The sequence below is a fragment of the Nipponia nippon genome, unplaced genomic scaffold (assembly GCF_047370975.1).
Source record: "Nipponia nippon isolate SJK-2023a ecotype South Korea unplaced genomic scaffold, ASM4737097v1 scaffold_4, whole genome shotgun sequence".
Taxonomy (NCBI): Eukaryota; Metazoa; Chordata; class Aves; order Pelecaniformes; family Threskiornithidae; genus Nipponia; species Nipponia nippon.
Genome location: NW_028262358.1, coordinates 63005425 through 63030421, shown reverse-complemented (window position 1 = coordinate 63030421; position 24997 = coordinate 63005425). Strand labels below are relative to the sequence as shown.

The following is a 24997-nucleotide window of genomic DNA, read 5'->3' as shown; positions in this document are numbered from 1 at the left end:
AAATATGTAGCTAATTCCTTTTCTTTGAGCCAGCTCATGCTCACCTCTCTTAAGAATGTGCAATGAATAACAAAGGTAAACTGCTATTTAATTGTACTTTAGACAGTAAATATTTAATGCAACTGAACCATAACAAAGAATGGGGCACAGAGAGTAGGGTAGTGTTTGAATAATGTGAGGCTGATCCAGAACTTTATCTTGTGACACACTTTTCTAAAGTTTTAAATTTTAAATGCATAGTACACAGCAAAGACAGTTCAGATCAGTGATCTGTTTAGGTGCAAGAGGTAGCTTATTTGCTAAGTTCTAGCCAGGTTAGGGTTCTGGATTTGGTGGTTTGTCTTTTTTTTTTTTTTCTTAAGATCGTTTGGTTTTTTTAAGATTTTTTTTTTAAGTCGTTTGTAAAATACAGTGTAAAAAACAGGAAGAGAAAAACACTTTCTAAGCTGTAGAACTGTCAAGCTCAGCTTCTACTTTATGCAGCTTTATTCCTGTGTCTAGCATCAAAATGAAAAAGGTTCCACTCCAAATATTTATATTATCTACATATGTCATTTTAATTTTTTTTCTAAACAGAAAAACATCCTTATAAGAAAAAGGGTTTTTTATCACAATAATATTTTCTGATGAAGAAATATTGCATGATAAAATGTGTGCTCGCTCAGGAAATACTCATCTTGAATAAGCAAATAATACTAAGGTTACCTGTGCTTATTTTGGACAAAGTTTGCTTGCCTTATTGTTCAATAATTCACGGAGTTATGGAGGTATTTATATGTTCCACAGAGAAACTAAACCAGATTCAAAACCAATAAGAAAGAAGGTTCCCAGCTATTGGCCATAGATATTGCTTTTGAATACAAAAAAGAATTTATTGCAATATACGATGTACAAACAAAAGGCAAATCATTAATACCTCAAACATTTGTTCCTGCAGTCTCGTGTGTAGTTAAAGCTCTTAATGAGAGCAAAGCTTCAGGTGGTGAGTAAAGTTTTCTCCTGCAAGATATTACAGGCACCTTCTTGTGCTGCCGAGCCCACGCTCAGCGCTTCCTTCTCCTCCTTCCCCCTTTCGTTGCTCTCTCCCAGCCATGAAGACTCTGGGGGCATCCCCATCGGGAGGAGTAAGTGGCCGATACTGCCGGGCTTGCTGGTACAAAGCCGCACAGTACTCCAGCCTCAGGAGAAGGCAGTGAGTACAGGGGAGGCTGAATTACCAGTGAGTCAAAGAGAAGGGGAGGAAGAAGAGGGGTCACACCCAAGTTAGGAATATATACATATATATGTACAGTGCAGAGGGGAGCTGGAAAACAGGAGGTGAAGAATGTGCAGAGACTGATGAGGAAGGATCATCCTGTGGTTAATGCACAAGATGATTGAGACTTATTTACTTCATTGTGTCTCACTTACCTCTAAAGTTGACTCTGTACTGATGTACCTTAAAGGGTTGTGCAAGCATCTGACAAAAGTGTTAGATACAGGGAGACAGGCTGAATCAGCAGAGACTGAATCTCCTCTTGTGTGAGGCGAATGGCAGCGATGCAATTCTAGCACAGAATGAAAAGGGAGTAAATCCCAAAGGTCTTGCACTTCTCCTACTCGGCTCCTCCACAGACAAAACTACTGTTGCATAAAAACTGTTGACAGACTTTAGGTTTTGGCTGATGTTAAGCGTTTCAGAAGTAGGCGATGTGTTGCTATAATGGCAATTGCTGTATTACTACTAAGAGCTTGGAACACGTAGCTTTTGTAGTTTCATTGGAAAGGGAGGGTGTAGAAATCTCGTGGGCAAAGCTGTAGAAATAGAGGGAAATTTTCTTAAGTGTCCTGTTAAGAGCTGAAAGCAAATTTTGGTTTGATGGCATGAGTAAACCCCTCTGCATTCATTTTCTGTGAATGTTGTGACTTAACTGTTGCTAGTACAAAAAGCAGAGATCATTAGTGCTTGTATTATGGCAATGTAGAAACCATGACCAGGACTGCAGATAGAAGATGCTGTTGAACCCCTGAGGCCCTGCACTAGAGAACTCCCTGTCTACGCAGGACAAACAGAAAACACAGAAGTGGAAAACTGAGGCATGGAAAGGAAACAATTTGTTCCATAGGAATCCAGGAAGTGAGCACAGGGCTTATGATTGCCATCCCACATTTTAATTCCAAGAGTCCTCTCTCAGAAATAAAAATGTTAATCTCAAATTATTGAACATTTCCCAAAGCAAGCTCCATTTGTTTTATTCCACTTAGGAATTACCAGCATTTCTATGTCATTATATCAATTGTTATTTTACATAAATTAATTATATATAATATATCAAATTTTAATCATTGGCTATGTTAGATACATGTGGATTGTAGTATCAAGCAGTTTCAGGTTGTCTACATAATAGTGTCTGAACAGAAAATGAGGATGATGTCTTGTGGCTCAGGTAACTTGTCAATGCAACCCATAAAATGCAAACAATACTTGCAAACAATGGTTCTTGAGGAAATTGTAGAACAAAAAATTAATGAACTAAAATTAGTTAATAAAAAAGATCACTTAACAAATATTATAGGTAAGTGAGAAATGAGAATGCAGAACAGTAAAGCAAACGTGGTTGACTAAATGCTCGACAAGTACCTCAACCTTCTGCAGAAAAAGAATCTGTTCTTCAACTGCAAAACCCGCACTGGCGGATTCAAGGAGTCCACTTGTGTTCTCACGTTGGAAGCATTGAAAGCGTTGATAATGCTCAAATCAGAAATCCATGTAGTAGAATAAGATGTAGATGTTTGAGATAATTCAGTTTGAAGTTGCAACGCATAGGCAAATGCAACGGGGTCTCTGAAAGAGCAGCTATATCTAGAACATTATTGCAGTTAAGAAAATATAATTTATAATTTATAGTTTGGATAACTTAGGGTCTGTGTGTAACTATGAGTGAAGAAAATCGTATCTTCTGGGCACTGGCAATAGAAGTAACTTGACATAATGCACTATGCATAGAGATCTGAACTCTGTACCTCTTTTTGGCATTGGTCTTGGACAAAACACAGATTCTTTGTGCTTTCCCTTTTACACAAAATGAAAGTCATTATATTAAACTACTTAACCTATTTTGGAAATTTGTGTATATGGAATTGGAAGCATAAAAGTCTTACTAGTTTGTTATTAAATACATGTTTATTTGAATAGTTGGGAGTCTAGCAGAAGACTAGAATCCAAAAAGTACAATTTAAATAACTAATAATGTGTTTTTATTTATGCTGTAATTTATTTGGGAGAGGGATGGGAGTAGCATGACGGTAAGATATTATCTTCAAAGTTGCCATGGTAACTACCTGTTGCTAAGAACATGCTGTAGCTGTTATTACGTTTATTACAGCTCTTAACATTTCAGGATGTATTCTTTACTTTTTAAGGTGTTATTTTAGATTCAGTTTCACACGTGAGAAAACCAGTAAGTGTTCTCACTTCCCAGCAGGGCTCTAGAGCAATTGCAATGCTCTAGAGCAATAGCAATGATAGCAGTTCTGCTGATTCTCCTAACATAGCTCCCATCCTCTAATGCAGAGTAATTTGCAAGCTACCTGACCATTTAGGAAGACAAGAATTATCAAGACAGTTCAGTGCCCTATCTATATTAATATCCACTTGCACTGGAATGTCAGTGATCAATATTTGGAGACAGAAAAGACTAAAGCCCCAATAACGATGCAGTATAAAAACTTCAAAATACAGACAGGTGGTTCTTAGCACTAGAAATGGTAATACCCAGTTTACCAAGAGGATCCTGTGCACTGCAAGTCTGGGTTCCTGATCCAGCGAAGTGCCTTGGGACCTCTTTTACTACCCTGAACCCTGCTGAGCAGCAGCAGTGTGATAAGCCTCAGGTCAAAAGTGCTGCCGTTCAGGACCACAGCAGCAGTGAGACTCTCAAGATGCCATCAGTCATATGTTACTGCTTGTGAGGAGTATAAACTGCAGGCAAGAATGGGAGTTATAACTGGATCACTCAAAAAAAAGCAGAATCACGTCTTCTCCTAGCTGCCTGTTCTCCCAGGCTTTCATTTTAATCTTTTACTAGTGAGTTCAGCCCCCTAGATAGTAGATGGCTAGCTTGTTACAGTATGGTTCAAGCAAAATATTTACCAAAGTCAAGATGGTTGTCTAAACTGTTCCTTTCAGGTATGGAGGTGGTGATAGATGACTTTTGTCTTCTGCACTTATAATGCTGTATTTATACAAGTCTCCGTGCTTTCTCGTTGGATTCTTTTTTCCAAGACCTGTCTCCTGCTTTTAGTTCAATAACTCTCTATTCTTTGCTACTGGATACCAACATTTGTCTATCTTTTCTTCTGCATAGGAAAGCCATTGGCTGAATTTTGCAAAATTCATGCCGGCAAACTCCTATATCTGAATTTCTCATGTCTCCAAAATGAAAAGTTTGTATGTGAATAAGCAGTCTGTGTAATTTGCCCATGTTCTTATGCCCCCTATGTCTTTACGTCCTGTGCTTTAGCACTTTATGTAAACTTTTAGATAAACTTTGGTATTTTTGGCTAGAAAATACTGATAGTTGAGTAATTATCACACAGTTGTATCAAGGAGCTGTTATTTCTTTCTATAGAGAACAGTAGTCCAATTACTATTGCATAACAAGTGCTGATTTTTGTTTAACTGTGCTGTGGGATAATACTGCAGTGTACGAGCATACACAGTATGTGCTTGAGGGCATGCCCACATTGGTGTGAACTGCAGGTGTATGCGTCTATTGTATTGATTTCAAAATAAATAGTAACAGTCACAGGGATTATCACAGTGAAAAGCATACTTATAGATAAAAGATGTTTGTTGTGCTCTCAGCTGTCTGAATATGATCCTCACAGGCAAGGTCTTGGATTCTTCCCCCAGCTCATAACCGTGACACCTAATTTAGGAACAGAGGTGTCTTAGGCTCGATCTGCAGTCAAAGTCAAAAACATGCAACTCTGAAAGGCAATTCAGTCTCTGTAAGTGTTAGTCACTGGGCGGAGGCACCTACACCTCTCCACTGACTTACACCTACGAGTACCTGAAATACATCTGACCTTAAAACAATAATTTAAAGCCCATTATCAAACTCAGAAACAACTGAAAGCATTTCTGGGGCAATATAATGTATCGACATTCTGGAAAGCTACCTCCTTCAGAATATGAAGGATTGGCTGTCCTAATCGACTCTGACCATTTTTTCGGTTGGAGGTAGCTACTTAGTTTTGCAGGCTCTGTGTTTGCTCATGCAAGAGTAAACAGGTCTGTGAAGAGGCTAATATGGGTGCTGCTTCAGTATCTGAATTTCTGATGACTGCTGTTGCCTGGTTCTCTATGGCAGTTTTCTCATCCTCTTGGATTTCAGTTGTCTGCAAGCACTTTTTCCAAAGTCTGCATGTTGTAATAGCTTTGCCTCAAGATATTTCAGTTCAAAATCTTTTCTCCAGAGTTACTGATGTGATCTGATACGGTTTAAGGGAGGATTTCAGGAGCAACTGTAAAATATTCCTTTACCTTTGCTCTAGATGTTCATTTGTCAGAATGGACCAGCTGTGAAAGGTGTGCCTGTGGATCCTAGGGTCTTCCTCTGGCTGGACATCCAGATAGGCTATGCATCAGTGCAAAAGCAAACTTACCAGGAGACCTTTAGCATTGAGGAGGCTTTTATGAACAGATTGTCAGCTTCTGGTTCTTGCATTTTACTGACTGGCACAAGCAGTGCTGATAATATTGTTAAAGAGATTAAGATACAGCAGTTGTATGGATTTTGGTCAGTAAAGGAGGGCAGAAATTACAGCTGGTGGGTACGGTCAGGCAGTGCCACTAGTTTATGTTGAGCATAAGAACCACCATTCACTCCAAAATACAGGTTTGTAAGAAAACAGAGGAGGAGTGAAATGCTTCATGTGCAGCTGTTGCTGGTCTGGAGATGGGATTTTGAATAGCTGAAAATCAAGTAATTGACTGGTAAAAAAAATAAATAAAAATAATTCATTCACGGGGTAGGACCACTGCAGGGGAAATTAAGTGATTTTCTGTGTAAAAAAAATCTATAAAACCAAATGATGGTTTCTACACCATCATTTTATCCCTTTGTTGTAGAAAAGGAGTACCAACAGTTACCTTCCTTTGCAGAGCATTCTGAAATGAAATTGCAGAACGCATTGGATGAAATCACTACTTATGAGCTCATTAGGACTATTACCAGAAATAGTAGAACAATGCATCGTATGGCGCAGAAAACCTCACGTTTTGGAATATTTACATGCTTAAAAATTCAATACTTAGAAATGGCTGAAGTGAGGTGGCTGTCCCAGTTTCTCCTTCTGGAAAGGAGAGTTGTCCTGTCTCTAACCTCTAACATCAGTCTTGCCAGGCCTGTTCAGAGGAGATGTTCTTGTTCACTGAAGATCTTACGCACATGAGGAAATCTGCATAAAATGCTTTCTGCAGACAAGAATTTATGGTAACCTTTCTAACACTAATGCAACAGAATGAAAATAATCCAAACAAGCACAAATCACGATGAACAAGCATTAGAAGTCTTCAAATCAAAAATAATTCCAGTAATTCTGCTACTTGTTTTTAACCTAACTTTTCATCTGAGTTTGCTACTTTTACACAGCAACACTTCCCTCTTTCAGAAAGCTTTCCACCAAAACCAGAAAGATGCCTAAAACATCAACAACTCATCTTCCTTCACCTCAGAAATCCCAAGCCTTTTCATAACTGAAATATTGAAGGAGCCAGGGGCTCCATGGAGTCCACGAGAGGCCTTACTGCTGCCACTTGGTTTTCCATGGAAAGTGCTCAGCCACTGCAGTATGTGTCCTAAAACAGTCAGCTTAAGAAATATTTGGATGAAAATTGTAGAAAAGCTTGACTAGAATAAATACTTGTAACCTCTTGTGAATTTGCTGTGGTATTCCTGACTTACCACACGGAGCTGTGTACTAAGTAAAATCAATAATTTGGTGGCTGGTCCTAACTTCTGCTGCCTGAAGCTGCTCTGTTGTTTTGTCACAGCCATGGCTCTGTTTTCGCTCCTAATTTGTTGTGCTTGCTCAGTGAAATTGAATCCCACGTCATTTCAGGCAAGTCTTGGAGGAGTTGTTTTCCTCGGTCCAGATGGCTCTTTCCTCCAGATGTGACAGGCAGCTAAGAGCTGCCTCATTTTTTCCTTAACCCTTCTGCCCATCTTGAAATCAGGCTGATGCTACGGCCACAGTAGTACCATGGTTCTTGCCCCATATACGATTTTCCCGTGACTATAAGCTGTCGTGTGTGTCAGTCACAGCATATGCCGCACAGGCTCCTGTTACCTAATGTAGGTTGCTTTGGTTTGTTTTCTTGTCTGTTTTAATGAGGACAAAGTAAAATTCAAGAGCGCGGCAGCCCCTGGGAGATATCCCCGCTGGAAGCTCTCGTGGCAACTTGGCTCTGGCGAGGGTGCAGCCCTTTTGTGTTTGCGGCTGCAAATGTTCCAGCCTTGCATCTTCAGCCCAATGCAGCCAAGGAGAACCTGTACCCTTGCCGTTTCCCTTCACCCTGTTTGTTTCACTTGGGAACACAATGAGCTGTCAAAGTTTCCTGCCCTGTTTCCACAGAATCCTTCCTTTCGCTCCAAAAAGGATTATTTATCTAAAACTGCTAATTGCATAAATTGTCAGAACAATTGTTTAGCTTGATTTTAAGGTGGAGAGCAAAGAGGTGTAAAGGTCTGGTGGACTTAGGAAAGTCGCCCTCAAAGTCCTCTGTCAAAGCAAAACAGAGAGCCTGGTGTGTTGCCATTAATGGCCTTTGTCTCTCAGAAATTAAAAATCATGTGGTATGGTGTACATCTGGTGCAATCCCTATTTTTAGTATCTCTGTTGAGTGTACTTAGAGGTAATTAAAAGTAATAGGGAAGAATAGAAATGTTTTCCAAATAAGTAAGCCAAAAAGAAATAAGGGAAGGCAGGTGTGGTTGATTTAGCCCACCACCACTTCCTAACTAATCTTTCTCTAATGATGTAGAAAGAGACTAGGTGGCACCTGGCGAAGTATTTTGAAATAACAGATTCATGAGGCAGAGCTACTCGATAACATCTTTGACTCATCAGAAACTTGCCTTCCCTGAGGGTAAAGTTAATAATCCTCGAATATAAGGATTTTAGTGCCTTTTACTAAGTCAGTGGGGATGTAGGTTTATTCTGGATATAGATGCCTATAGTGCTAGAGACAGCCCAAACTTTTATTATCTGTAAAAAATGTAAAGTGGCACAAATAGCCAATCCAAATCATCAGTAATTTTCCACAACTTCAGGTCCTCGGTTTTGCTGCTTAAATAAAACTCATTCACATTTTCTTAGTTTGAAGAACATAGAACTGGTAGTAAGTTTATCGATCATCATGCGTAGTCCTTAACTATTTCAGATGCTCTTTCAGTGCCATCAGCTGCTTCAGTTGTTTTTGTCTCCTTCAGAATGATAGCTTTCTGATCACTTAAACAATTCTTTTCCCACTCTGCTGCTAACCCATTTCGGGTATTACTCCAGGGTGATTTTCCTTTTATGAAATTGCTCTTTAGTGCCCTGATCATCTTCCTAGAGATCCTTCTCTGCACTTCTTCCAGGAGGAATTCAGCTTTCTCAGAGACAGTATTTCAGATGAGCTTACACCAGGTGCTTTGACTAATGGCATCAACACCTCCCTTGCTTTCCCTCTCTTTACTGGAGTTACCTTGCCTGAATAGTGTACATATGTGTCTGAGTTGGGTAGTCTTTAGTTCTGTAGGAGGCACCAGCAGCACCATGAGAGGAAGCTGGACTACCAGTAAAATGAAAGTGGAAGTTGCAGGTAGCTGGACTATAGAGCAGTTGGGGCGGAGAAGGTGTCGGGAGCAGTGCAGTTTATTTAAAATAGCTCTAGCTGTATATACCTGGTATCTCCTAGCTTTGTGTTATCATCACATCTCCTTAGTGCTCTCCTAATTCTATACCAAGATCATCAATAAAAAAATTTAAGACCATTCCCAGTATGAATCTTCTAAAGATCATGCAGTAATTGTTCCCAAGGAGAAGTTTCCTTTCAGTGCACTTTGTTATCTTCTTAACTTTATTTGAAGTAATTCAGTATCAGGTGTTATCTTGTATGGCCTACTTTTGGTAAGCCCATGCTGTGTTTTCTTTTGTGTTTCAGTTGCCCACCTACCTTTAGTATTCTCCACATCAAAATTCAGGGTTATACTATTAAGATCAGAGTTAGGCAATTTCTTCCATATGTAACTGTGTATGATTTTGTTATTCTCTAGTACTCTGGTACTTTTCTTGATCTGATAGGTTTATTCTTTTATGTCCAGAAAGAAAATCAGTCTTTCTGGGTTTACAGGATTGTAGGTCTTGGGTTTTTTTCAGATTTTTGGAGTTTGAATGTCTCTCTTTTTTTTTTTCAAAGTATCTGTTGATTTAGTTATGAGTGACATGTTTATCAGTGTTTTAATGCAGGGGATTATTTGCAGTTTCCTGTCAGTTCATTGGTGCGTACAGCAAAACAAAAGCCTCAATCAAGGCATGCTCTGAATTTCCACCCGTTCTTAATTTGCTGATGCTTGTATTAGTGACAGGCTCAAGCCTGTCTGATTTTTTCGGGTTTATATAACGTGTACCATATGCTCGCCATTCTTACTCTTTCTGCACGAATCAGCCAATCTGATGGGTCTACCTGTGGCAGAGAGCAGTGCTTTTAAGTCAAGGTGCTGCCTTATGAGCTCTGACTCACGGGTGCTGATAAATCTTGCTTTGGTGTTTTACAAACTCCAGCTATTTGCTCCACCCTTCTGCCCGTTAACAGAAGGATCACAGGGGAATAGGTTTATATACCGCCGTTGCCACAACTTACGCGTGATTTTAAACTGCTGATGAAGGTATACCCACGCTATTATACCTTTGAAGTGCAGCAGCTGAAGAGCAGAGAGAGGTTTGCACCTCCTGCCCCTGCTATCAGGAGGGGTAAGTGGGGTCAACAACAGCTTGAGTTGTTTTGGGCTGGTTCCTTAGAGCCGGCGGCTGGCAAGCGGGAGCTGAGTACAGGGAACACGTGTTCTGTCTCTGGAAACAGAAAAGCAAAGTGAAAGTAAGGATGAGAGAAAATAGATTTTTATATATATAATCAAAAGTGACTGTGTTTGAAATATTCTTAATTTGAGTGCATGCTCCTGTGTCCTTCGTACCTCTAAGGACCCCTAGAGGGCACGAAGTTTTTCTCCATCTCGAATATTTAACGTAATAGTTCTCCTTGGCTTTCTTCCCTTAAACATAATTGTAAGCACATTCTCAGTGAACATTAGATGGAGAAAAATAACAGCATCTAACTAGGTCCTTCTTTTATGCTGCAATATGTTTTCTTGTTTTTAAACACAGGCAGTAGAAGCTAGCACTAGCAGCCAAATTCTTAAATTATTTTTGTTTAGATTAGTCAGATGCTATATTCGTATCCCAGAGGAAGCACAATTCAAACTAACTAATAATTCATAATTATATTGCGAACTTTGAGAGGCCTGCAGTGTGAGCTGCCTGAGGAAGTGCAGTGGGTATGCTGTCAGCACTATGGCCTGTGTTTCTGTAGAGGAGGAATTGATATTGTGAAGAGCTAGAGTACTCTAACCTGAACCTCTAAAATCTCCAAACTTCGTCTTATCTAAGATTTTTTTAATATTTTGGTCTTGTTATTTGCCTATAAAGTAATTCTTAACTATGGTACAAGATATTTAAAGCTATGGAAATGTAAAAACGACATCTGCTTCCCACTGCTTCCTATCTACTTAGAGTGAGTTTTTGTAACTCATTCATCCCGAGTAGTATTTTTCTTCTTAAATGAGTTTTGCCTATTTCATTCATGTTACACGGTAAGTCAGGTACTAATCAATGTGAATTACACAGCGATACTAATTCTTAGTATTGTGTTGTCACTTTATGATATGTAAATTTACATTCTAAAGCTGTGGAGTAATGCTTATCTGAGAACATCAGGTTTTGCTTAAATAAAGTAGCTTCGGTGTTTTGAGGAGAAGGCTGACATTTTCTAGAATGCTCAAAGAGCAGTAAGGAAAACAAAAACAAACAAACAAACAAAAAAAGCCCTTTAAAAAAATCTTCATTTGGGGGGGGTGGGGTGGTCATCAACTCAGGATTTTGAGACCAGTCCCACAGCTTTGGAGGTCAGTTGGACTGTGAGCCTAGTCCAAGGTTGAGAGCTTTGTGTGTGATGCCATGACAGTCAGAATCCAACTGGTGTTGCCTGGGAAAAAAAATGGACCTCTACACTACTCCTGAAGCAGTGGGAGTCTACTTACTGGGCGAGAAGCTGTTCAATAAAATAAACAGGGAGGGTTTGTGCCTTTGTTCTGATAAGGGGATCAGCTGTATTGCTTTACCCAATTACCCAGGGATGTTATGGGAGATGATTTTTTGGACCTTAGTTTTTCCACTGGAGGAGTGTAATGTCATCACTTTGAATAGAGAATAGATCTAGATGTAAACAGCAGAGAAAGGCAGCTGCCCCTTCTAACGTCTCTGGGGATTTTGTGTTTTGCAGGAGATGCACGGGTGAGAGGTCAGACAGGGGTTCTCTCTGAGCGCCGTGGCTCCTACCCGTTTATAGACTTCCGTCTTCTTAACAGTAAGTGTGACCCTTCCTTCAGGTCTGTATATATAAAAAAAAAATAATAATCTGTATGGAAAGTATACGAACCAAAGTATCTCACTTCATACATATCTGTAGTTCAGCTGTCTTCATACAGTCAGCATTAATAATTCTATTATTCCCACCCAGTGTTTGACTGTGAAATGTTTTGATGGTATGAATACTGTCCATAATGCTGAGTCTGTCAAGTAAATACAGTGGTGCCATAGGGTGTGCTGGGGGGGCAGGGGGCGCTTCAGAATTAAAAAGATAAACCTCTGTGTCCTTTAGCCTCTTGGCCAACAGTTGGAACAGATTTATGTGATACTGTTATCCGGTCATATAGAATTGGCACAGAAGGGGAGCATGTGACAGCACTGACCAGTGGTTTACAATAACATTAATTTTTCCAACAATTAGAACCCAATCCAAAGCCCCATGGAGTCTTCGCATTGACGTCAATGGATTTCGGGTCAGGCCAGCAGTGAACATCTGTTAAAAATAATCTTAACCTCATTTCGATTGAAGTTATTTGCCACTGTTGTAAATAAAGGAGGGCAAATCTAAAAGAAAAAAGAAACAAGAAACATCAAGATCCTGGGTTTTTTTTTCACCTGATGGATTCTCTGTACTGATGCAAACCCATTAGCCAGTGTGTAAAAAATAAAATAAAAAACCAGAGAACTCTTAGTCTTTGGCCCTGTAGCGTTCAGTCTGGATGCTGTATTAACTCCAGTGTTCAGACACAGGCACATCTCGATGTGCCCTTGTGTACTGCACAGACTGCTCCATGTAACCTTTGAAACAAAAATTAATTCACTGCCTTCATCAAAACAGACTGAAACTCTTGACAGTTTGTTTAGTGATGACACTTTTAAGCTTCTAGCGATGATGCTTTTTATTAAAAAGCAATTATCAGACCAAAGTTTTATGTCTCCTTTTTGTAACTGCTTTCCCGAGTGCCTGGGAAAGGGGAAGGGAGGTAGGTGGCAGGGAGCGGGGGAAGAAGCCCGGCTGCAAAGGGTGAGGTCTGGCTGGGAGTCAGGAGAAAAGAGGGGCTAATAGGAAGGGGAGCACTTGGCCTCTGATCGGCTGCATTCGCCCAAGCTGGCACAGTTCCTGCTGCCTGGCAAAGTGCTGGCTTTCAGCCTTGCTGATAAAAGGTATTTTCTAGGTCCTAAGTCCATCGGAGTGCTTGCTATGGCCGAGGTAGAAAGACATAAGGGGTAAGATGGGTCCAGCAGTTTTCCTGGGACAAAGGGAATAACGTACCAGTTGAACAGAGCTCTCAGGATAATTTAGTCCTGGCTTGCCAATGAAAAATATGAAGAAAAACCTGTTTTAGGCTAGCTGGAAATATTACTGTTGATGCCCTTATAACGACTGAGAGAAAATAAAACACTTCTTTTCATTCCTGAAGTAGAAGTGAATACATATTCACATTTGAGTGTGACTAAATTCATTATTTCCTTTTTATTTTGAATACATACTCGTTATTTAAAATTCTCATCGTATGTTCTTTCCCCTGCCTGGTTAAAGAAACCGAAAACTTTTCAGCTCTTTTTTCCCGGCGATAGGGCTTTCGCTTCTATCCCCTGGAGATGAATCCTGGCATCCTTCAGATCCTTCTGGGAAGGATCCTTCTTCCTCAGCTTCTGGGAAATGCTGGTGCTGTCCGTGGGCTGTCTATGGAGAGATCCATGGCGAGAGATGTACCGGTGAATACTCAGCCTTTGATTATACAAGGAGCAGGGCACCCCGCCTAACCCTTCTCCTGTAACTGCTGAACTTGAAAGCGATGCCCCTCTCTGCAGGCACCTCTGGTCCCACAGAGGTGGGGCACCTGGGGGTTTTATGTTCCTGTGCTCTCTGTCCCAGGGACTTTTGACTTTTAGTCTTTTTTTCCTGCTTTTCCTTAATCTGAAAGAAGTCGCTATGGCTGGTCATGATCTCTGTGTAAGGAAAAGCAGCGATCCTGATTTTGGTTTTTCCATTGTTTTCAGTTTTTTATGTATTTACTGCTTTCTGCCTGGGGAGTGGTGTTGGCTTAATTTTTCAGCGCAAAATTAAGTGAGATCTCTAGACACTTCACTACTAATTTTGTAGATGGCAAGTGCACTGGGCCTGGCTCACTCAGTGACCTACAGGTAAATGAAGATGCTCGGTGTCAGAGCACACAGATGTGTGTTTTGCCAGGAAATAAACAGACTTTTATATTATTTGTTCACATACACCTATCTGTCAAATCCCTTTCTGCTCTGCATACCATATAAGCAGCAAAACCCATGGTGCTGCACATCCTATCAAAAAAGAAACATCTATAAATGTCAGTACTGCAAACTTTTTTGAAACGTGCCTGACTAATACTTGCAGTAAAATTCTGGCACTGTGTTACATTTGTTTGGGGGCAATAACTGACAGGCAGCAACTGTATACTGAAAGCTGTTACAGTAAGGGAGGGAGAGAGGCAGAGAAAATTTTATAGCAAATATCCTCAGAAGTTATAAAGAAATGCATCATAAGCATCAGTCCAGCTTCTCACTAATTCAGACAAACTGAGCTTACATAGTGATAGTTCCCTCTACCATCTGAAATACTGTTCCAAATAACAGTACCACCCTTGTTGTAAAGTAAGGGAAAACACTGAAGCTCATTCTTGAACAGAGTTGACATTCATTTTGAAAACTGACATTTAAAAAAAAAAATTCAGGGCATTGCTATTTAATGTCAAACTAAAGGTTACTTAAATGTAACTTTTTTAACATACTTACAGATTCAGTCAAGCTAGTGGATTTTTCCCTCCCACGGCTATTAAGGGTTAACACCGAGTAGAGCATATCTTTTGTTTTTTCTGGAGTCCTGCAGTAAAGTCGCTGTGTAATTTAAGACACGATAAAGTCTTTTTGGATAGGAAAACTTCCTGCTCTCTGAAAATGGGATCTTCTGTAGCCCTAATCAAAGCCAACTGGATTAACGTTGGCTTCTTGCTGTTTGAGCTAACGTCTGTGATGCCATCTACAGATTCCTCCGGTGCCTCTGTGCGATATATAGAAACTTAGTGAGTGTTATTTCACCTCGTCAGTGCCAGGCTGTCAGGACTGTGAGGATTTTGCAGGATCCTGCCTGGAGGAGATGCAAGGCTTTAGCATCTTCCTGTCTTTTCTCTGCCTAGTTGCAAGCCTTCCTTGAGGCGTAGTTGCACTGGTGGGTTTTGGGACTCTTAAGATGACTCTGGCATACAAAACTGAATGTAAAATATCCGTGTGTCACCAAGAACTCCTCAGTTCTGCATTGCAAGGAGCATATGTTTGCCTCGGCCTCTTGAGTCAGTCCCTACAACTTGTGGAGACCTGCATGGCCAACCAGATACTCGTTTGTGTTGACAGTATCGAGCCAGAAGGTTGAGGGGAAGCTACGTAGCAGCTCCTCTCCCCAAGGAAGCTGTGGCAGCCGATACTTGTTAGCCAGCCTGGTGTGAAGACCACCAGGAGGCAAGCTGACCATCCGTTTTTCCATCCTGCCATAATAAGGCAAGGGGACCACCTGCTCCTGATGGCCACAGATATACCCCAGAAAAAAATTAGCTGGGCATGGCAGACTTGAGGCTCCACATTCACTAGGGTGCTTATGAACAAATATTCAGACTTTACAAATTCCTAAACTAAAATATACAAGTTTTGTACAGCCCTATAGGCTTATAGGAAAACGGGGAGAGGGTTTTCTCTGTATGCAAATAAGGCATTCCTTAAAACGGGAGCAGCAGAAGGAAAAAAGGCTTAGCATTAGAAACTTATTTTCCAGAAGGAGTAATGGGATGGAATAGGCAATTCCTAGGTGCCATCAAGCAGCTGAATATAATGTGTAAATGATGTAAGATGATTGATTCCAAACCAAACCTCACAAATTTTAGGAAAGTTTGACTCTGAACTCAGTAGCTCTAGCTTGTAACTGGACCTAATGCAAGTTGAAATTAATGATGGCAGTTTATTGGCACTTCTGCATTTCTGTGAATTAAATGAACCTTTTTGTGTCCACGGGACAGAAAAGGGGTTAAGCGGAATATATGCAGTGTAATAATTTAGAATTTGAAACACTTCTGCAGTGAAAATTAACTTGATCCAATTTTCCTTTAAGTGAAGCATAGTTTGGATTTGAGAAATAAAGGACCGTAGGGTAAAGCAGCACTAATTTAGTTCTCTGATTGACAAAGTTGCCCAGTGAGTCATTGAACCAGATCCCTCCAGTGACTAATACGCATTGATTAAGATAGATTTCATTATGCCATGATGAGTTGTGCTGGTGACTGTGATGGTACATTTCTTCATTGCATTAACCAAAAGTTTGAGGGAATTCCTTGTGCCAAATCTAGAACTGTAGGCAGGCGTGCAGCAATAACCAAGAAGAACTCACCCTGTTCCCGTTATATTAGATAGTTTGTTTTATTGCCTGATGAAATTACGTAGAGTACCAAAATAACATAGTTTACATTTGAGAGGAGTAACTTTTTATTTGCAAATTTGCTTGTCCAGCTTTAAGTCAGAAAACAAGGACGTTCTTAAGACTTAAAGAGTGGTTCTCCATTTCCCATATTGTTTATGCTAAGCTTTTCTCTGGATTGAATTTTTGCTTCCAAATGACAAAATTGTTAGCCTCTAATTGACTATATTTAAATATGTCTTTCATGGAGGAATATAATTAAAATTGTTTCTGCTTGCATTTTTAACTTTTCCTGAAAAAAATCTCCATTAGGGACACTTTGGTTTTGCCACAGTATCAGTCATACCATTGCTTTCATTATCTTGCACCCACTTGTTTTCAGTAAGCCATCCACAGTGTCTGATAGAATTCACTTCTCTATATATTGATCTAGGAGGGATAACAAAGAAAGGGAAAGGAGGTAGTATGCAAAGTGGAGTCTCTGTACCAAAACGGTGTTACCCAAAGAGATTTCTGTTTCCTTACAGCTTGCACAACAGGAACATGGAGTGAGATCTGAGAATACCTAAAAGGTCAAAACATGTCTGTAGACACTTCAAAGGTATATCTGCGTATTACGTAGGATCTTGGTATTGTCATGCAGGCAGAAGTTGAGTCCGAAAGAACTCCACCTGCTTTCAGCTTAGCTTAGCAAATTAAGTTCGTATAGATGATGTACTTTTAGTACCAGATGGTGATAAACAGTGATATTAGGTACTATTCAGTCTCTGTCCTTGATTTGCTGTCTGAGTTGAGTCAAGGAAAATCCTCTGGTTTTCAGTTTGTTTGCGAATAAAGCGATGCTTTGCAGGCATGTGATGAATTAGGTACCACGGGAATGAAAAGTGTTGTCAGGGTTAGTAAGGGAAGATACGAACTCATGAAAAAGTCTCCATCTCAAAGAACCCAAGTCTGTGGATGTTTGAATCTGTGGTTTCTGCCTGTCTACAGAAGGGTCCATTTGCAAAATTTACATTCATTTTTGGTTTTGGATTTTGAACAACTCCAGGGCTTTCAGGTAGGGCCTATCTCCAGGGAAAATAAAACTTAACCACAGTCACCAACCCAAAACTGAACCATCAAGTAACCTGAACCCAAATGAGTGAGGTTGAAAAGAGTTTGGTTAACTGTCTTGTTTTGTTGCCTTTGGCTAGAAAAAGAAGTGGGAGTGAGAGATGCCTTTTTAGATATTTCTGACCCAGGTTAAATTAGGACACTAAAAGTCTTGTGAGGAAGTTTTAAGGGCTGATTGGATTACTCAGATCCCAACCCAGCCCCTGGAGATGAGTCCAAAGTTCCAGATGGTTATTAAATTAGGAAGGGAGAGATCTTACGAGGTCTGCATCATTTCTGCATAATACCTCCTTTAGTTCCTCATGGATAAGCACGTCCAAAAGATACTCATCAACATCCTGAAGGCACATGGGCTTCTTAATCTGGTTAGCTTGTGTCTGGTTTGAATGGGAAGAACATTTCCAGACCTGAAGACAGCCTATGGCCTTGCTTTCAGTTTCCTGTTCAAGGAAGAGGAATTGGGATTCTCTTAAAAATGTTTCATCACAGAGATTGTTCTGTTTTCTAGTAACACTTTACTATATTCAAAAATTCTTCCTGTCATTAGAAGTCAGTCTGGTTCCCCCTTTTCATCAAATAACAGCAAGGTTTTTTTGGTTCGGGGTGTTGTTTGCATTTTTAAGTGTTTTTAAGAGTTGTTATCTGCAAAATTTAATAACAAGGTAGATTGAAAAGTGTATTCTACTTCCTGACATTCATGCTCCTTGTTTAGCTTTTACGCTACATTTGTAGAAAATAAAAGCCAGAATGTAAAACTGATTGATGCATGTGCCCTCATATGCTAACAAAATGCAGCAGTTTGGGTTATGAATGCTTCAGGAGAACTCATGGGAGCAAGGAGAGCAAACAAAACCTAGATGTGCTTCACACACAAAGTCTTAGTGAACACTGACCTGATTATGCAGATAACTTATTTTTTTAATACAGATTTGGGATTCAGTTCAACTGAGAATGTCCCTTTAAAAGTTTCCAAATGATGCGTGACCCATTCTGCCACCCCACCTTCTTTTCCCTGATTAGAAAAGGGAAAGGGTGTACTGAAGATAACACTGAGGATACTTTCCAAATGACCAGAGGAAAAGAAAGAACAAGGAGAAGGGATCATTAAGATGATAAATGAAAGTTGGGTTTGCTGTTATTACAGGTTATGTTGCTTTTTCTCAAGGGGAGTGAAGGGGGAGGGGATGTACCATTTCCTGTCGGAGAAACTACAATCAGCTATAGAACATTTGCAGTTTTAGGAAAAAAAGGTCCTGACTGTGCTACTGTACGAAGATTGAAGTGGGAAAGTGAAGGTTCATATTGAAATGATAACGACTTTGTGGTGAAACAGAACACAACATGCCGTTTCCTAAAAACTTGTAGGAGACTTAATAAAAGATGCCAAGATGTTTGTTTGCATAAAGATGATTGATGACCCCCATAAAGGCTGCAAATTGTGAAGAGAAACACATATATATTCATCTTAAATTTGGATTTGATCTATTCCTCTTCCTGTTATTAAGGCTAATACTCTGTTACCTAACTGGCCTTTGAAACCCTAGTTTGTCCAGAACTTGGTGTAATGGGATAATTCGGTGTATAAGTGGAAGAATCTGCATAGTTCTCAAGTTCTGTAGTCTCTTTCAAACAGTACCAAAAGGAATATATTGGGGGGGGGGGGGGGGGCGGGAATTAGTGTTCTTCAAGATGCCAACAATTGTGCAGGAACTTCATGATTCGAAAACTAAGTTGTTACAAACCACCATCACCTCAAGTGTAATGTTAAAAGAGGAGGAAACCCTATAGCAAGGTGACCTAGAAAGTTGGTGTCCCAGAACCTCTCACATTTCATTAACTACATTAGCCAAAGAATCATACAAGCACCTCTTCTGTAAACAGGGCTCTGCATTAATTTTGTGCACTTGTGCAGGTGGGTGAAGAATGGAATCTTGACTCAAAGTGGAAAATTTGAAACGTCTTTTGTTGTACTTGTTCTATTTTTCTGCTTTTCCCTGATGCGTTCAGAGTCCCCCTCTGTTTCCCACAGCCTTTTCCTAATTGAAAAAATATGTTTACCCACTCAAAGAGAAATAATAGAGTTGTAACCCTTGTGAACAATGGCAGCTAACAGAAGGCACTTGACCTCTAAAATTGAATTTTATCAAAAGTCAAGGAACAAATAATTTTTTAATACATTAGAGAAGCAAGTGAAAACAAAATGTTTATAACACAACTTTCTTGGATTCTCATATAGTTTGAGGAAGTCTCATGAGGATTTCTACATGTACAAGATTTCAGTACAACACTTTTTTATCTGTAGATATTATGTAGTGCCAGGTGTTCATCTCTTGTTTTAGTTAGGGTGACCAATGTATATTCGCATGATAAGCTTGGTATTGGCACAGTCTTACTATTTTTGAATCAAACCTGTTTGTCAGTTTCTCACGCCAGCCGCAGAAGATTGAGAAATACTACTGGGATATTCCTCTGAGCCTCTTGGTCCCTCTACACTAGACTTAAAGCTTTCAGACAATAATTCTTTTACGTAGGTTTCTGGTGCTTTGTGCATATTCTCAGGCCTTTCTTCAAAACTGCAGTGTTGCCTTTCCAAAGGATTTTTGAACTGCAGGGTGCAGGATAACAGGAAAGCCTAGACAGTGCAGAGAGAAGAGGTTATCTGTCTGTCTTCTAGTTTACCAGTGCCTTCTCTAAAATTAAAATTTGAAATGTTAAGTTTGGAATTAATTTTTAGATTACCTGTGCCAGTTCAGCGATCCCTACTCATGCTGCTGTCGCTTTTTGGTTCAAAATCCATAATGTAAGGAGAGAGTAAGAAGGCACAGCAATTTTTTTTCCTATCATCAGTGCTATGCAGTCTTCCTTATAAGAAAAATATAGCAACCAAGTCATGCAATGAGTATGCCAAACAACACTTCAGTAAAGGTGATCTAAATGCCTGGCATGATTTGACACACAAAAAAATGGACAAACACTGATTACTCCTTATAATTCAGTTACAACTCTCTTGAGCTCTCAAATGAAAGCATTCTAATCAGCTGTCAAACTGGGAACCGGTGCAGGAAATTGCCTCCGTAATGTATAGGACCAGAGACAAATTGTTTCCCAGAGTCCTCGCTGTTTGCAAACTGTCTGGACAGTAAATTGCTGGTCTGATCTTCTTGCCTTATCTTCCAGATATTCCAGCACTTTTCTACCAGTCCTGCTTGACTCTTTGGGCATACAGTTGTAGAGCAGTGGCTGAGTACGGAATGTATTTACATCCTTGGAAGGGGGGAAAGGGTATTATAAACCTTATATGAGTCAAAGGCAGGTGCTTGATGACGTGATTTATATATGTTGGTTTTATTCTGCATCCTTTTGGAAAGAAGAGGAAAAACATTTTCTGTTTCTTAGTCAGTTGGCTTTTGAAAATTAATAAACCTGTTGTTATCCACTCATGCTGCTGAGTGACCTGTTTTTATTGTACGCTGAGGTGCAGTAAAGTAAAAAAAGGCGATACTGTGGAGGAAAACTCACAGGCCTTATTTGAATGCATAACCAAATTTGTTTACTTTGAAAGAACAATAACAATGTAATGAATGTCTGGTGCAGAGTTAAGTACATCCTTGTCCAAATTTGATTTATGTGATCGTTTCTGGATGTTAACTCAACCATTGTTAACATAACCTCTGTCATTTTTATATTCACGCTGCCTGTGGGCACACGCTAGCGCAGCAATGTGAAAGAAATATAAAAGAAAACTGGTAGCAGTTGCTAGTGCAGGAAACCTCTTTCCCTGAAATAACAGAGGTTGGGGTGTAGCAGGCTGTAGGTCATGTTAAGGCGAGCAGATCTGTGTAACTGGAGGAACTTTGTTAGGAGAGAGAAGGCAACCATTGATTCCTGTAGCTTATTAACCTCTTGAGGGCCACGTGCAGTATCCAGACATCATCCATGGTCTGATAGTGTGTCTACGTGCCGTGGCTATCAAATGACCCAAGGAAAAATGCAACTACTTTTGCTGCCAGCTGAAACATGTCAGGCGATATGCTGTGAGCTCAGGCCGCCTGTGTTTTTGAAGGTAGAAGTTAAGCTTTGTGAGGAATGCTTATATGGACGCTTCTGTAAATGTGCATGTAATTCGTACAATATGTGTATGTAATTCATACAATAACTTTGTTCACTATTCAAAGAAGGGATTCTCCAACCACTGTGCTAGGCGGTAACTCCACCGGCTATGAGAATGTGCATCTGTTGAGAGATACAGATGATGCTTTTTTTAGGTAAACAAAACATTCGGAAGTTGCCACAATGATTAAAGATAAACCCTGTTCTCAAGGGAAGTTTTATGTGCATAAACAAAAGACATTCTTGTTCGTCATCCACGTTCATTTCAAAATTGCACATAATTCCTAAATCCTTCCCATGTGAGCCTTGCCGCTTGTGTTCTTTAACTAGACGACATAGCGTATGTTTTGGTACCCATGGTTCCATGGTTGAAGCTCAGTGATATCTGCAACGATGTTTTTGATTCATTCACTTGTAAGTCAATTTAACCTAATTAGAAATAGCTATCAATAACTCTTTATGTTTCAAAGTCATTGTATGACTTACATCAGGTGTCATCATCGAAATTTTATATTTACAATTTAAATTGAAATTTACAGTTGTCAATAAAGGAGTGGTATGTTCAGCGTATTACTGTAAATCATTCACATAAACCCTTAATTTCATCTTAAAACTGCATCATGATTTTGTGTCAGCTGGTGGCTCCCATACGCTAGGAATTGCGCCTCGCCGCTGGGAGATTCAGGTACGACTGCTGAGCTGAGGACAGAATTTCGGCATTCACTCTCAGCTGCTTCACTTCTTGCTCTTCTTTTTGAACTGTCCTTTTCCTCTCAGTTGCATATGGCTGTGCTTTTCTTTTTTGTTTGACGCTGATCTTGGGAGGGGAAAGAGAAAACACCGGTGAGATTATAATAGTTGAGGGTGCATTGTGCTCGGAGAAGGGCATAGTCTTAGTCCAATTTTATGCAAGACACCGTCACAATAAGGTACGTTATTGTGGATGGCATAGTAATCTGTTAAGGGTCATAGCAATCATCTGACAAGTCCTGATTCATGGACAAGTCGATTATTACTGAAATGACCTAAAGGATGTGATTTTAACATGGTATCCAGAGTTGGCATGTGGATAGACTGCAGTGCAGGATTCGGGCTGTTCTGTCAAGAGCCCAATTTTGAAAATACATTTCCTAATGTTCTTTATCAATATTATGAACTCCTTCCCTTATGAATGAAAATACAGGGCAACAGATTATTGTGGGTAATCTTTTTTGCGTAATATATTGTAATACAGTGCTCATCTGAAGCAGCAGGTCGTGTTTCAGAGGCGCTGTCTGATGATGATTAAATTTCAGTTGAGACCCGTGACAACCATACGGAACAGTGTGACAAAGTAGTGGCAACAAGTTTGATGGTTCAATTCAGAAAATACATTTCACAATAAGAAATTTTTTATTTCAACCTGATGTGTTTGTGGTTTGGTAAGTATGATTTATGCTACTTGAAATAATCTGGTAATCCAAAGGATAAAATAACCACTTCTTGATAATCCAACGTACAGCTGCTTGTTGGGACTCGTGCCAAACCTTCACCTTCAGATCATCCACAGCAACTCTACGTGTGAGTTTTAAAGACGGTTTAGGGGAACATAGGTGGTAATTTCAGTCATCTGTCTTTAACTGAAAAAACAGATATTAACTTAGATAAAAATCAGTTGGAGCAACTACTCATTTTTAATGTACAAAAGGGAAGTTTTCCATGCATTAAAATTTAAACTTGTTACCTGAAAGCAGTGACAGTTTCAGGGCAAAGATGGATTTAGGAAAGTTGGGAAGTCGAGAAACAGCTGACACAAGTTTAAAAAGTGAATGAATTTTAAGACTGTTTTGTTATCCAGGAATTAAACTGCATGCCAGCCACTTCTTAGCAGCACTATATAAATGAAATGAAATGCAAAAACAAGCCTACCAGTTCCTCCATGTGTTGCTGTCACTGGGTAACTGTTAGCACCTACGTTAGTCACTCCTTCAATGGGCCATGAAATTGTTCCAGCTTTTAAAATGTGTGAGAGAATTAAGGCAGGTGCTGGCACATCATAAATGAAAATCTAACCTTCAGGCTGGTACAGTAGTGACATTGTTACTGTTTGCATTCTTGAAAACACACGGTTTGTCAAGTTGCAGTAAAATTATTTGGTGCTTTTATATTATTAAAACTCACTGGGGTCTTTGGGCTGCCCGTGAGAAGTGTGAGACTTACAGGTCTAAGAAAATATATTAATTATTGATACTCACGATGTAAGTATGTATTTTTTGTTGTTGTTACTGACTTTGTGTCGCTCAATAGCTGTTGGATTACTTAAGGAAGAAACTTGCTACAGAAGGTGCTTGCACATCTGCTGTTGGAGAAATCAAATACCAAACCAGCTATGATCCAAAAACAGCCCTAACGACTTCTCTGAAAAGCCTCTCAGAATAATAATACTCGTAAAAACAGCATACTAAGTCATATTTTAATTTCAGAGCAGAACAAACGCTCGGCATTTTTGCATAAAAAGAAATAGCAGAGTAGAGAGAGTCATCTTCAGCCCATGGATATTTTTCCTGAGCTCTTATTTAAACCTGAAATCCAGTGAATTGCTATGCAGCTTCTTATCTCAAGCAATCATTACTGTTCTCTAAAAGGAGTGCTTAATCTTCAGTTTCTTACAAGGTTCCTCTTACGAATAAAACTGTGTTGAATCTTACTGCCTTCAAACAACTGTCCAGTTTCTGTCCTCCCTTTTTCCAAAACTTATACCAGACTGCAAAATGAAAACGTCACTGCTGTACGTGAGGTTCTGTTAAAAGTTCAGGTGAAGTTACCTAAGTCATTATGAGTTTTAGGAAGCCTGCATATTATTCTTACTAACAATAAGGTAATTTAATTACTCTAATTACTGATTTAATCACTGTATAAAAGCTGCCTCGTTTTTTTGTGTCACATTTAGCCCTATATGAAAATCTCCTAATACAGCATTAGGGAATTAGAATTATCCTGGTACTGAGTGAAAAGAACATATTCTGTTGTGTAACCAGAAATGCATGTGTTGCCTGAATATACTTGCTTTCCTAATTGTAGAACTAAAATATTTTCTTCATTTATAATTTGCCTTAATATGTAGGAAGGACAGCAGACAACACAATAGGATTATTAACCTACTCTTACTTCTTCCTCTCTTTTTTCTGATTTTCAAACTGTATTTTGGAGTCTCTTTTGGTCTCACTTTTTTGGTTTTATATCCAAGATCACCTTGTATGCTAGTGCTATGCAATTTTAATATATTCCAGTGACACTCTTGTGAGGTAGCAAGGTGATGCTATTTTCAATTGTCTGAGTAGGGAACAGGGGCACAGAAGGGTAAGAGCAGCTTTCCAGTACCTAACTCTGCCTGGTCATTTAGGCCCCCTCTAGACATCTACAGTTAGGTGATATATCACCCCCCAGTGACTTAGCCTGGATCACATTAAAGTCTGTGGCAGGCAGTGTACTGAACTCAGATCTTCCAAGTCCAATGTTAGTACTCTTTTTTACTGGAACGTATTTCCTTTCTGAAATAAACAACTATATTATGCTGAGGTATAGGGATTTGAATACTGCTCCTTCATGTGGATTGGCAAGAAGCATGAACTTTATGATTTTTGTATCACTATCCCAAAGTTTTTGCTATTTCTCTTATTGAAT

The 24997-nt window shown here is 39.6% G+C and overlaps 1 protein-coding gene across 10 annotated transcripts in view; it reads left to right on the top strand.

The window, feature by feature from the left end:
- Window positions 1–24997, top strand: part of PDE7B (phosphodiesterase 7B) — a 179964-nt gene that overhangs the window by 129418 nt on the left and 25549 nt on the right. For 4 of the 10 annotated variants that reach the window (XM_087774705.1, XM_087774706.1, XM_087774702.1 and 1 more), the window contains 2 exons: window positions 11588–11671; window positions 13252–13392. In XM_087774705.1, the coding sequence (XP_087630831.1) occupies window positions 11588–11671; window positions 13252–13392 (225 nt within the window). Of the gene's footprint in view, window positions 1–8778; window positions 8852–9896; window positions 10003–11587; window positions 11672–13251; window positions 13393–24997 lie in introns of those variants that run through there. The other 6 variants (XM_009460730.2, XM_087774703.1, XM_087774711.1 and 3 more) reach the window with 4 other exon arrangements.